Source organism: Gnatocerus cornutus, chromosome 1 (genome assembly GCF_029298725.1).
Source record: "Gnatocerus cornutus isolate USDA-ARS CGAHR chromosome 1, icGnaCorn1.1, whole genome shotgun sequence".
Taxonomy (NCBI): Eukaryota; Metazoa; Arthropoda; class Insecta; order Coleoptera; family Tenebrionidae; genus Gnatocerus; species Gnatocerus cornutus.
The window spans coordinates 28,887,071-28,901,231 of record NC_142233.1 but is presented as its reverse complement, the minus strand read 5'-3'; the positions used below and the strand labels follow the sequence as shown (position 1 = coordinate 28,901,231).

The following is a 14,161-nucleotide window of genomic DNA, read 5'->3' as shown; positions in this document are numbered from 1 at the left end:
TTCATGAAAGAGAATTTCCAGATAACTTAACTACAGAAAAATCGAACCGATTAAGACACTACGACGGATTGAAGGAAAATTGTAAGAAACTAAAAGATTGCATTTAAAATTTGTAGAATAAAAAAATACGTATTATGCAAATATCTAATTATCACTGGACTAAAGAATTGCAAGAGTAACAATTCTATCTAATAATTTGTAAAAAAATTGCAAAATCTAAAGGTTCTCAAAGGATTTAAGGATCCAAATATTAGGCATTGACATCTAAAAGATTTAAAGGCTTCATTCAAGTCATCTAAAAACTTCAAGAAAAAATCCGAATAATTGTAACTATTTTACAGAGAATTTAAAAAAAAAACACTTTATGTCTAAAAGTCTTATTTAGAGAACTTAATGAATTCATGAAGTTACAAGAAACTTTATCTACGACCACCGAAAAATTTATTTTTCTTTAAATTTAAATAACGATAAAATATGAATATTAAGTATGACTTTTACAGTATTGTCCCAAATTCTTCAGTCCATTGCACTTTACAATAACATTTTATCAAACTGCCAATTTTGCTCCTTTGCGCTTACAAATAGGATCATTCTATATTCACATTTAGATTTATTGGCTAGATTACGATTCATCGTTCTAACAGACAGAAAAATCGAAATAAATGGTTCAAAGGAACTGCCACTTTGCATAATTTTTTAAGTCACGTGTCTATTCATCATTTCTTTAATTAATAGATTACATTTATCAAAACCGTTTGCAGGAATAAGCAATAAACTTATAAGTACATGTATAAAAAACGAGAATAGAACAATTAATTTATAATGTGTGCTTCTTTGATTCAGAAGCGTGGATAACAAGCTGTTTTTATGATTGGCTGAATGAAAAATTTGAAACGTGATTCAACTAAATTGGCAAGCCACAACTTGAATAAAGCAGCATTTGACTATTATATAAATTGTTGCTTCATTCAAAGCCTCTGAAAGGTACATCAGGTTAATGAGCTTTACAAAGGATCGAAACCAATTACCAGTTTAATACAATATAACAGCTTTGAGTGAGACGGCGTACTTCATCGATATAATTTAGTATTCTCCATTAAATGTATTATAACTGTACTCATAACAGCTCGTTTCTCGCACATTAAGCTTTATCAGCCGATATCATCTAAATTTGAAAAATACTTCATAATCAGCCTATTGTTGCGGTTGTGAGTATTCCTTCCCCGCTGTTCCACTTCGAAACCATCAAGGAAATCACGACAAATTTTCCTCATTACCATAGAATTAATATCAATCTGAACAGAATTAATTTGAATTAATCTGCTGCTCGGATAAAGAAACCAGTTTTGCCGAATTTTCGGTTTCAGCTTTTCTCTTATTAAAGAGACAAAACGGACGAATTTTGAGGTACGTCGAAATAAATGACAATGAAGATGAATGTGCTACCGTCCACCGGTCACAATGTAAAATGACTCGTCATTGAAGTATTGATTGATAGTGACATATCAAAGGCTTAAATCAAAAGAACAATGGCTTTGTGGTGTTTATTAGGCTTACAGGTTCGAACAAGCGGAGTAACCACGGGTGCTGTCTTGTTACCTGTACATGTTACAAGCACCTGACGCCTCGTTCGTTTTTCTAATAAATTCTCGTCGGGTAAATAAATAAATCCGAGGATTGTCAGTGTCAGTACCGACTTTTGGTTTATAATACCATAAAATATTAAATCGAAGAACGTACATGACGGGCTTGGTAATGGCAGCATGCAAAATTAAAGTTTACCTGGCAATAAATTTTTCTATACATGCATCAAAGACGTTTATAATTTGATTTCTTGTTTCTGTGGTTTAAAACTATGTTGGCTTTCTTAACGACGCTAAATTGTGTTTTATTTTATTAGCAGTCCCGGTCGTAATTTAACTATTATCCTGGATCCTGGGCGATATCTGCGTGCTTTTTCTCATAAATAAACGTGAAAAATCGTGTTGTAATTTATCGGTACCTGTAAATCTGACAATTTGCAGTAAGGTGTTGTGATAAAATATTCCATTTTAATGATAGAAAACGACGTGCATCGATTTTAAAACGTAATTGATGTCTCGTGCATTGTTAGTTTTGTTCTTTTTGCCTTCGATTTGTATGGGCGCTGATGGTTGCTGTCCATAGATAGATAAATGGGTCGTAAGTCTCGTTTATAGCCGAAGTAACGAGCATAGGAAGGCATTACTTCAATTCAGGATACCGCAATCTGTAGTTGTGCACTGCTTCTCAAATAAGAGATGTCACAGTAATGGAAACCAAAGGGAGTCGGAGAGAAACGTTTAGGCACAGACGTGGCGGTTTTGGGTTAAATTTAGCAGAACACATCAAAGGCGCTTTTTTTCTATTGTAAAAATAATTATAGTCTTTGTTTGAGGAGAGTGACAGTGCTTTGGCCAGCACATTGCGCGGTTTCACACTTTACCACATTTTTTGAGTTTGTGTCTTCCGATACATCGAACTTTGTTATTGTCGTCGAACGCGAGATGAATAGCCAACAATCCTCCGATATTCTTTGCACAAAGCTGCCATTATTTATGCTTAACGAATGTACAATGCACAACTCAATTGCGGTTCGCTTTGTATGGATTAAGATGGATAGTACGCATTACAGCATAATTTAAACGGAATAGGACGCGTCTATCTGTGCAAGCGACATCAAACAATGCAAAGGACTGTTTATATGTCCGTTAAGAGGTGTTGTCCTGCACGAAAAAAATTCAATTTCAACGCGACATTTAAATTCACAATAGAATTCCGGAGTGCATTTCCTACAGGCACAAAAGACTCATTATTTTGTCTTGGTGACACTGCAGAGTCGGGTGAAATTAAAGAAGAATTGTTAGATACGCCTTTTGGGACGGTGAATACAAAATGTTTTATGTATTTTCAAGGTTCACAACATGTACCGGGACCGCCAAGTAAAGAAAACACCAAAGGCAGTGGGAGTTTGGTCAGCATGGAGTCCATGGACGCCGTGCTCGAGAAGCTGTGGGGGTGGCGTCACGCAACAGACAAGACATTGCGTTAGTAGGCCTGCTGATTCGAGGTTAGTTGTCCAATTTCGAATTTTAAAGAATGAATAAGGATAATTGTTCATTTGAGAACCTCCACTGATTTATTACATCATTTTCTATTATCATTTTCATCGGTCGGTTCTATATCATAAATCACATTGTAGAGCGCACCGAAAATAACAAGTCTGTCATAATGATTTTCATACTGAATTTATTATTACTATTATCAGTTGCTGGTCAGATTAGTTCGGTTCAAGTCAAGGTGTTCTAAGAATTGTTGTGACTGCCGCTGAAGGATCGCTTAATCTGATCGATCTATTAATGAATTATTATCGATTGATCGGAAAGGAAAGGTGGAGTCTGAATATGCGTAATTTATGACTTAGAAGTGCTTTTTTTATCTGAAGTGATGTTTGATGGATGGTAATGTAGCAGCAATATTTTACATTTGTATAACTGTATAGCTATGGATTTTTTGGGCCTGCCATGATGAAAATCGGTTCAATTTCTTCTAATTAAATTTTGATAGTGTTAGTGCTAAAATTATAAAATTTTGGAAGCATTAATACATACTTCTCCCTTGCCATATTGTGAAATTAGAAACAAGGAGAGTTTCGATTTTTTTATGTATTTTTAGGATGAACTAAAGTAAACGGAAATTTTTGAATTTTTATTTTTTTTATCTACTTTAGTAACTCTATTAACTTGAATGTTATGTTAACAAAGAGATTTACCAATGCTACTTTTTTTTTGTAAGCGTCTATTATGTATCAATGGAAAATTATGAAATTTGGAACTAGAATGATAAATTTTTAATTTTTTTGATGAACTCAAAATTCGTAAATTTTTTGGAGATTCCAAAATTCTACCTCTGATTTTTTATTTTTAAGACGTGTATCTGCTGTGACAAATGAAAAAAAAGTCATTTTAGAATTTAAAATTTAATTTTAGAATATATTAGTGTCATCAAAATTTTCAATTTTTTCAAAATTTATTTTTGTCTTAGAACAGTATAGTCGAGACAGCCAGATTTTGATGAAAATTCGCACAAATAGTGCCTAGATCTCCAATAGAGATAGCGCAAAATAATAACAACTTTAGGGTAGATCAATTTATAATTTTAAGGTAAAGAAGAAAAGAATAAAAAGGAATTTTGGGCTTGGAGTTTAGATGAAATATCGAATTTCAGATTGCGAATAGTAATAATAACTAATAAACATTGTATTGTTTAAACATTTCCGACAACCGCTAAAACTCTGACTAATTAAACTCAAAACGATTCGATTTTTTGAAAGACTTGTCATTTTTAAATGTATACCCTTTGATTTCAAGAAAAATTTTATGAAACACCTTGAAATTTCTTAAAAGTTTAGTTTACTCCAAAGTTTTATTGAATGCGAATTAGCAAATATTGAAATTTCTGGATTTTAAAACATATATCCAATTACGTATTACTTGCAAAATCTGGATTATCGCAGGTCCGGACCACTGCATATCAAATTTTTACATATCAAACTTCTAAAAATATGAAATCTAATAGAGCCACTGAAAATAGTAAAAATGTGCATCAAATCAAAATTAAAATATTGGAACATTGTGTTATTCAAATTTCTTTTTGTTTATTGGCAATTAAAACGACTTGGGCGTTTGCGCTAGTAAATTAATGATCCAGTCTAATGTAATTCCTCACAGACATATCAAAAGTAATTTATGAATTATTATAACTGGTAACAATATTATTACATTAAGAATAATGCCCCTTTAATTAATGTATCGTTGCATTAAGTCAAATTAATAATTAGTCACTTAATGAACCAGTTTGGGCTTGGTCGTATCATTTAGACAGTGGTAATTAATTAGTAGAGAATTCTGGTCGAAAATATCGAAATTTGGAAAAATAAATTTTTAATAACTGATCAACATAACTAATTGCTTCCTCTAGCGTTTACAACACTACTGTCTCTGGATTAGGCGCGATTCGCTACCTTCAGGAAAATTAATGATTTTGTAATCAGACGTTTCAAACAGGTTTCTTATAGTTGGGCTAATCGTGCGCGATATTTGATGTTCTTTGAATAGTCAATTCATAATAAATTAATGATGCAATTAAGATGTATTTTTAAACGTACTGACATGTGTACAAATTGTTGGCAAAGTGAAAAAGAACATTATGAAAAATTGTTGAGGAAACGCAGTACTGAGTCTGCTCTTCTTTTTCACACCAAGCCCATCAAACAAGTCAGCTAAAATTGTATAGGAGTATCTAATTTTTCGGTTGAAATATTTACCTGGTGATTTTCAGGATGACGTTCCGACCTCGTTTCTCGCTAATACATATTTATTTGTTTATTGTGGGGTTATAAATGTCTATAACAGGTAATAATCATGTGTAATGGTAATTGAAAATGCCTTCCAGTGGTGCTTAGTAAGGACTAAATAAGCAATGATGAAATTATAGGTCTGGGAACAACCTTTTTCTTATTACACAAGTGACATGGTACTTAAATTCCAACTAATTCGTCTAATTACAGCAGTCGTGTTTAAAAATGAGAATAGTCATCTAGGAAGATGGACCGGAAAATTGTGTGTAATTTTAAAAGTTGCACTTTTGTATCATCTGGTGGTCGAATTGTGTATTCATGTGGTTGGTCACGCTTATAAACATTCTGAACAACACGCTTGTTCTCACTTTGTGTTAATGTAAACAAAAGCATTAGATGGTTGGTGGAATACGACACGAGAGAGTATTTTATTATTCATTTCCTGCAAAGAACTTCCCTTCAGATAGGCAAAAAGTCTATGAATAAGAATGTCTAAGCTTCTTATCAGACAGAAACCGTGTGATCCTCGCCAGTTTTCCAGTTTCATTAATAGCAGCAGTCACTTCTTCGATCTCATCTCCACTATGAACAACGATTAAATCCATCCAACAATGCAATAAAATAACTACAAAACTTAAATGCGCGGCCGACCATCAGATTGTCGAATTACCAAGATCAACTGCGCGGAAAATTGGGAATTTATTCTGGTTTCAATACCGCAGAGACGGTTTGAATACAAGACGAGATAATTTATCAGCGTTCTTCGTCCTGCTGGAAATTCTACACTGTTCATTTTGATCCGTCGCCAACAGGTGACCAAATTTATCACTCCAACACTGACTCTCAACCAATCTTATCTTTCACGGAACTTTATTGGTTACAACAAAGTTAGGGATTTGTCAACAGCTCGAACTTTTTATTACGAAATGTGTGTGGCGCATATTTTATTACCTTGCTCATATTTAATAAATCGTAAAATTACATCCTGCAAACGATAAAGCGCTTCAGGGCGGTTCAAATTATACGGATGTCTAGTCCGAAACAAGAGTGATGTTTTCTTGGTTTTATGGAAACTCGGGAACACGACAGGAAACTGATGCGGTATTAAAAAATCCTCGAGGGATAATTTTTCATTCTTTTCGGGCTTGGCGCGTCTATTCCTGGAGATTTTTTTTCGGTCTCTTTACGGCTTCTTGCACTTTCCAGGACGTAATGTCTTCCAGGTTTTGATTTCTGAGTGTTTCTTTAACTTTATGTCTTTTTCGACGGCTACTGTTGTTTGAATAATATTACGTTTTCTTCTGTCCAAGATAGTTAATATTGGTTTTCAGGAGTTTGTTCTTTTCTTTTAATAATATTGTCTTCTCCACTTAATTTTAAACTTTTTGTTCTTTATGCTCATATTTTTTTTATCAATTGCCAATTTCTCAGTTTTGGGTTTGTCAGCTTTTCAGATTTATCATTTTTTTCTGTATTCGAGAATTCCTAGATACTTAGTTTTATTAATTTACAAATGTTCTAACTTTTAATTTCTTGTCTTCAGGACCCACACTAAAAAGGATGTAAAAATTTAAACACTAGGGAAAAACGGAAAAAATCAGGAATTTAGATACTAGAAAAATTTAAAACATCTTAAATCGCAATTTCGTAGTTTTGGTGCTACAATTATTAAATTGCAGAGCGAAATACATAAATTTTCGTAATATTTATTTTTAACATTAAGCAAAATTTTTTGTAAAACATTGTGAAATTTAGGAAATTTATTTTCTTTGAGATTTGAGAAATTTTTTCCGAATAAAAATTTGACAATTTATTTTTAAATTCTCGAGGCAAACAGCGAAATTGGAAAAAATATTTTTGCAAAAACTCACAAATTCACAAATAATTTTACAATTTTTATTCGTAATAATTTGGGAAAAAATGTGATCGTGTCAAACTTTACCAAATAGCAACATTCTTGATCAAAATACATAAATTTTAATTTTTTTTTTAAGGTGAAGCATTTTCGTAATTTTATTGGTACAGTTTTTAAATTTCGGAAAGTTACTATTTTTGAGTCAAGGATTAATTCTACCAAATCTTGAAATATTAATCTTGTAAATTTGTATAAATTTGGAAACTAAAGAACTAAAAGACCTAAGGAAAAGAAAAAATTCAAAATGTGAAAACTAGAAATTGGAAATCCAAATATTATAAAGTTAAGAAAAATTTAAGAGTTTCTCAAATTGGAGCATCTAATTCTTCGAAAATCTAGAAATGTCAGAAAATAAGAATTTTATTTTTTTCATGTAAACTTTGGAATAGGAACGAGAACCTTATCACCCACGTCTTGAAAAAAATCAGACTATTAACAATAAAACAAACAGTGCTGCAAGCAATTAATGCAGCGGAAAATGAACCGCTAGGTCAATGTTTCATTTCCTCCCACGAATATTTGCAGGTTTTAAGTGCAGCAGAAATAAACTCACGTGCCTCTAAAAATAGGTATTTGCAGGTGAAGCTAGACTTCCGTAATAACTAATATCTTTAACTAGATGATTGACATCGTACCGCGGAAGTCCTGTTGGCTCTTTTTCCTTCAGTTACATGATTCTCCAGGGGCGAGGCGCCACTTCATTAAACATACAAACACTTGTTCTGATGTGAGATCCGTGGTTTCTTTAAGCGTGCTATAATTGAGGCTGACAGCAAAAGGAACGAAATGTAAGCAGATAAAGGGAGCCCTTTATCATCTTCCAACGCGACCGGTAATTAACTGGAATGACCGCTGCTAAAACGCAATATAATAAAAGTTTAATAAAGTGACGTTTGATGATTAAATTTCTTATTCTTATTAGTTATGACCATCATAACTTGTCTTTAAACACTATCACTGCGTTTAGTGTCATTCGGTATTTTACGGTCTCGTAATTCCAGTTTATTAACTTATTGATTAGGCAAGTATGTAATGGGAGCTCTACAATTAATTGGAATGTGCCATTTTAATTTTATTGTATGTAACAAATCGTAACTTTCGCGATGGTGGTTTATTTGCACATGTTTATAAATAATCCCATAAATTTGCTTGGCAATTAATTAACACGACAGGATGAAATGATAATTACGTGTCATATAAATTCATTTTTGTTTGAAGGCGGATTAACTTTAAGTCAAGAACAAAAAGAACATGAACTTAAGCCGATAAAATTTGCTTGACTTCACTGCCTTTTTGTTCAAGACTTAAGCAGATGAAGCGGATTAAATCTCTTCATTGTCGAATTTGTTTTTTTCAATACACACAAAGCGATGCTGATTAATAAAATTTAACGTAGCGTAAGTGTAAATTGTGATAACAACCCACCATAAAAAAATTATCGCGAATGAGTAGTACGTTCATTGTACTAGACCTTGAGGTGATAACATTAGAACAGGAAGTAACCTAAAAGTTCTAAAAATATCTAGAGGACCTAAGGGGGTACAATTTTATTGTTTCGAGATACAACAATTTAAAAAACTACAGTTTTGTGGACACTTAATTAATTTTTTACAGTTTTAAAAGTTAACAAAACGTGATTTTTTTTCTACTAAATTACTTTCCATTCTTTGTCATATAACTTTTAAATGACAAGAGATAATAACGTGTTTAACACCCTATTTCAGCCTTTATGATAACTTATTATTATTATTATTACATACATTACAACATTAAAGTACAAATTTAGGAGTTTTTGGTTTTTTAAAAATTCTCTTCCTGCGACTACTACAGTTCGTTGGAGGGCTTATTAAGTACCTTTTCAACGATGTATTATGAAGTTTCATGATTTAGCAAGTTGTTGAGCAACACTAAAAAAAAGTAAACGCGGTGTAGTCAAAAAAACTTATTTTACAAATAATATATCTGAGTCCTGACCTGACCGAGAGAACGGGCTTCGGAATTAAAATCAGCAAGCAATTCCAAAAATTGTTGTCTAGTGATTTGTAATAAAAATTTCTTATCACGCATTCAGCATGGAGATAGAATATTGTTTTGTAATTAATGTAAGAGCTGCGTCACGATATGCGGTCTTCTTATAATGTCGGTAGTCAATTTCCGAGGTAATTAGTGCCACATAATGTTGCATCTTGTAAGAAGACAGCATGGAGTCTCATTTGTGTTCTAATAGTAAAAAATAGTAAAAGTTATTAAACATGCAGACAGCAAGAACTTGAGAGATGTTCAAGTGTCTAGTTAAATTAAAATCTACTTTGTCTTAAAGTGGATTAAAGTGAACCTATGCATTTGATGGGTATGTTATGACATAACAGCATAACAGCTTCATATCCAGAGCTTTAAGTGTTCAAAGAGTAAATTCGCTTGTGACAATGTAACAAAAAGTCTTTTTCTTCTGGTAATGAACACCTGTTGAGTCCCGATAAAAAATCTTAGAGCGCTGCTATTAAATTCCTTTTGGTACCTTCTTCGCAAGATATATCCGCATAATCGGGCGTGCAGAATAGAGGAAATGACGTTATCTCACGCCCTGACCACTTCACTGCTCCGGAACAATAAGGCATTAAATCAGTATCGTTGTCAAATGCCAATGTTGCTCTCCATACCACTTGCACGATGTCATCTCCTATTATCGAGTATTTCATTCGTATACTTTTGGTCGGCAATGGTTTCTAAAGAGTTTTAACAAATCTGATGGTACGGTTTAACTACAGTATCAGACATGGATCTTGTTACAGGCCCGTCATTATCGCGGAAAAAATTAATTATTTACTGAAGAGATCTGTCGGTGGTTCCCACCAATAAACATGGCCTTTTTGTAACCAGAGGCGAGACCTCTTTAAAAGTGGTCGCGAGATTGTGCCATGATTACACATATAAGATGGGCGATAAATCACATCTGATCTGTTATTATATCGCGTTTACACATAATTACCGCATGGACGTGTTCTAAGCGACGACTAAATTAGATAAATTTAATTTATTATTAAACTTACTTTGGCGTTTGAAATTTTATTAAGCGAATCTAGCGGGAAATTATGCTTAATTGGGCACTTGTTTGCTTTGATGATAAGAAAATCGTTTCTTTCATGAATTTTTATTAAATAAACACAATATTTTTACTTCCGCGAGAAAAATCTGTAGGATGACCTCCCAAAGTATATTTTTAAGTCTTATTTATTTTAGGTTCTCGCTAATTCGAATTAATTACAAATCGTCCGCCAATTCAGTCCGAAAATAATGAATCTATTCTTGGTCAGCCGGTACTAAAATGTGGTTCGATTCCATACTTTTTACAGCCCGAGGTAGTTAAACAAATACAATTTCTTACTTGTGCACGTTGTTTAGTCGATCAAAAAATCCAAACAGTTCGATCTGTGTCAGTAGTTCAAAATTTTATGACTTTTTTAATTGATTTGATTAATGCGTTTACGCGGGAATTTAACATGACACACATTTCTATTTTCGGTGTGACTTAAATTTTTGTTTAATTAATATCACATATCATTACAGATTTGTCCGCAGACAAAGACGAAGGCGACAGGCTAATAGTTGCGTGGGATTGTATAAGCGGATTCACCTCTGCAATACGCAGGTAAACAAATTCTTTTCCTGATTAATCTGGTATTAAGTGTTCTAGTTTGTTTAACTTTGTGTTGGCTTTCAAATAAATGTTTTTGCAGGATTGTTTAGGGGGCAGTGACTTTCGCTACGAGCAGTGTGCCGCCTTCAATAGCAGGCTGTTTAAAGGGAGAACTTACGCCTGGGTGCCCTTTATTAATGGTAAGTAAATATTACGTGAAAATGTTTAATAAAATACAAAAATACTCCTAATAATCAATGAGTATGTTAAGGTAATAAATAAATAATTATGCAAGTTCAGTTTTTTATTTAATTTACGGTTTGGTAGGACTTTTTTAATGAGACAAATTGTCCCCAAAAACTAACTTAACTACTATTTTAATTTCAAAAATTTATTTATACCTGCGACAAATGCGATTTGGAAGAAAGCTTTGCTTTCCTGCAGCTGTCGATGTATGCAACCAATTATGCGCAAGAAACTGCGGTGCATCTAATTATAAGTGTTGAACGAACTGAAAAGCTACCGAAACGCTGAACAGTCAAACATTAAATTAGATTTTAGATTCTAGGTAGACGTAGGAGCTTTGTTTTATGCATGTATTGCTATAGATATTTTCCAATTTGTGATAGACAGGTAATTTAGGGAACATGAATGTTCTTGAACGTTCGCAGACCGGAAAAATTCCAATTTAAGGAGCTAGGCAATTTATAATACAATTGAGAAAGAATTTCAGTTTCATGAAAAATGGGTTTAGTTTAGTAAACAATGGGATTTTAATAAAAATATAAGTGAACGGCTACTTTTTGAAATTTTGGGATTATCTATCTTTGAAATCTTCCGGTTATTAAAGGAAGGATTTGGAAAATCGAAACTATCAAATTATAAATTTTCGAATCCTTTAATTTTGAAGTTCTTAAATCTTTAATTTCTGAATTAAATGGAAAAAAGATAAAAAAAATCGAGAAAATATAATATAAAATTAAAACAGTCAACCGTCGCTTCGTATTATTCTCAAAAATTTTAGCCAACTATACTGAGAGCGCAATTTTCAATTTTTTTCCACCAACTCAATTTACATTCTGTGCTTTTTCCAGCACCTGACGAATGCTCTCTCAACTGCCGAGCGTCAGGATTTAACTTTTACGCCACCCTCAACAAAACCGTGATCGATGGAACTTCTTGCAATCGTCCTCTCACTTCATACGGTAGATTAGCCCCCCGAGGTACGAAAGGCATATGCATAGAAGGATCGTGTAAGGTAAGTTTGAAAATTTCATTACAAAGTACGTAAAACGCCTACATCTAACACGATGTCTCATTATAAAAGCTGTTTTAACGAGGTGTAACGCAAAACAGCATTATGCTGGAATCTCGAATTATGTCCCGCATTTCGCTTATGATATAAACGGGCATAATTTGCTTGATAAAAAGCATTGATAACGTTAGCCATACTGTATTGTTTCTTGCGTAATCTTTGCATCTATGGCTTGCGGTTAGCGCGATAGTCGCGACCTACAGCTACCACCTCGTTAAAATTCAATCCAGTTCTCTCATACTAGTAATTATTAATACCTTACTAGTGTAAAAATAAATAAATAGCCGGAATACTTCCCAAACGATGCGGAACTTTGTTTTAACGTGAATGTGATAATATTTATTAATAGGTAACAATGTTGTACACGTCGTATTTGATTCGTCTTGAAAATGAAAATTACTAAAATTTGGAATTTAGTGGAGTTAATAGCTCAAAAATAACAATTACCCTAATTTTATTAAAATGACCAAATTTACGAATTTTAGTGTAAGTTGTCGATAATTTTTGCTTCCTCTAAAAGATAAAAATTTCTAAAATTAGTGCTTTGCGTTCTAAAGTTCTTGCAATTTGGTAGAGTTAATACATGGCTAATAGTACCTACTCTACATTATTTCATAACTATAGTATTCAAATTACTAAAAATTACGAATTTTAGTGAAGGAACTCGGAAAAAATGAAATTTTTTAAAATTAATGTCTTTTGTTCCACAATTTTGCAATTTTGTAGAGTTAATAATACACGACTCCAAAAGAACAACGATCCTAAATCTCATAGCTGTAGCACTAATATTACGAATTTTAGGGAAAAATCTCGGAAATTTTTTGCTTGGTCTTAAAAATGAAAATTTCTAAAATTGTGTCTGTTTCACAATGTTGTCATTTGGTAGACCTAATATACGACTTAAAACTAGTAACCTCATTCAAATTCATATCTGTGGCACCAGAGTTACAGAAATTACAATATTGATTGACGGATGTTGGAAATTTTTGCTTCGTTTTAAAAATGTTAATGTACGACTTAAAAGTAATTTAGTAGAGTTAATACACGACTCCAACATAACAACTATCCTAAATTTTATAGCTGTAGCACAAAAATTACCAAAATTACGAATTTTAATGAAGAATTTCGGAAATTTTTGCTTCGTCCTAAAAATTAAAGTTTCAATAATTTGTGTCTTTTGATCTACAATTTTGTAATTTGATGGAGTTAATACACGGTTCAAAAACAGTAACTACTCCAAATTTCATGGCTGTAGCACTAAAATTACCAAAATTTCGAATTTTAGTGAAGAATCTCGGAAAAATGTTGGTTTTTCCTCAAAATTAAAATTAAAATTTAAATTAAAAATTTGTGTCTTTTGATCTACATTTTTGCAATTTGGTAAAGTTAATCCACCGGTCAAACATAGTAACTTCTTGCTATTGCTATTGCACTAAAAGTGCAGAAATTACGAATTTTGTAAAGGACATCGCAAAAATCATCGTTTTAAAAATGAAAATTTCTAAAATAATTGTCTTTTGCTCTACAAGTTTGAAATTTCGTAGAGTTAATGTATGATTCAAAAATAGTAACTACCCTAAATTTCATGGGTGTAGCACTGTAATTACTAAAATTACGAATTTTAGTAAAATCTCAAAATTTTTTTGCTTAGGCTTTAAAATTAAAATTTCAAAAATGTGTGTCTTTTGATCTACATTTTTGCAATTTGGCGGCATAAATATAGTAACTACCCCAAATTTTATGCCTGTAGCACTAAAATTACAAAAATTATAAATTTTAGTGAAGAATATCGGCAATTTTAACTTCGCCTTAAAAATGAAAATTTTCAATTTTAATGTTTTTCGTTCTACAAATTTGCAATTTAATAGAGTTAATTTGTGGCTCAAAAATAATAATAGCCCGAAATTTCACACCGGT

General features: G+C 32.4%; 1 protein-coding gene across 1 annotated transcript in view; it reads left to right on the top strand.

Annotated features, from left to right (window-relative positions):
• LOC148181350 (ADAMTS-like protein 4) overlaps window positions 1–14,161 on the top strand; it is a 66,425-nt gene that overhangs the window by 22,099 nt on the left and 30,165 nt on the right. Inside the window, exons 3-6 of the mRNA XM_088041180.1 lie at window positions 2,934–3,088; window positions 10,860–10,941; window positions 11,030–11,129; window positions 12,024–12,187. Coding sequence (XP_087897306.1) covers window positions 2,934–3,088; window positions 10,860–10,941; window positions 11,030–11,129; window positions 12,024–12,187 — 501 coding nt within the window. The remainder of the gene's footprint in view (window positions 1–2,933; window positions 3,089–10,859; window positions 10,942–11,029; window positions 11,130–12,023; window positions 12,188–14,161) is intronic.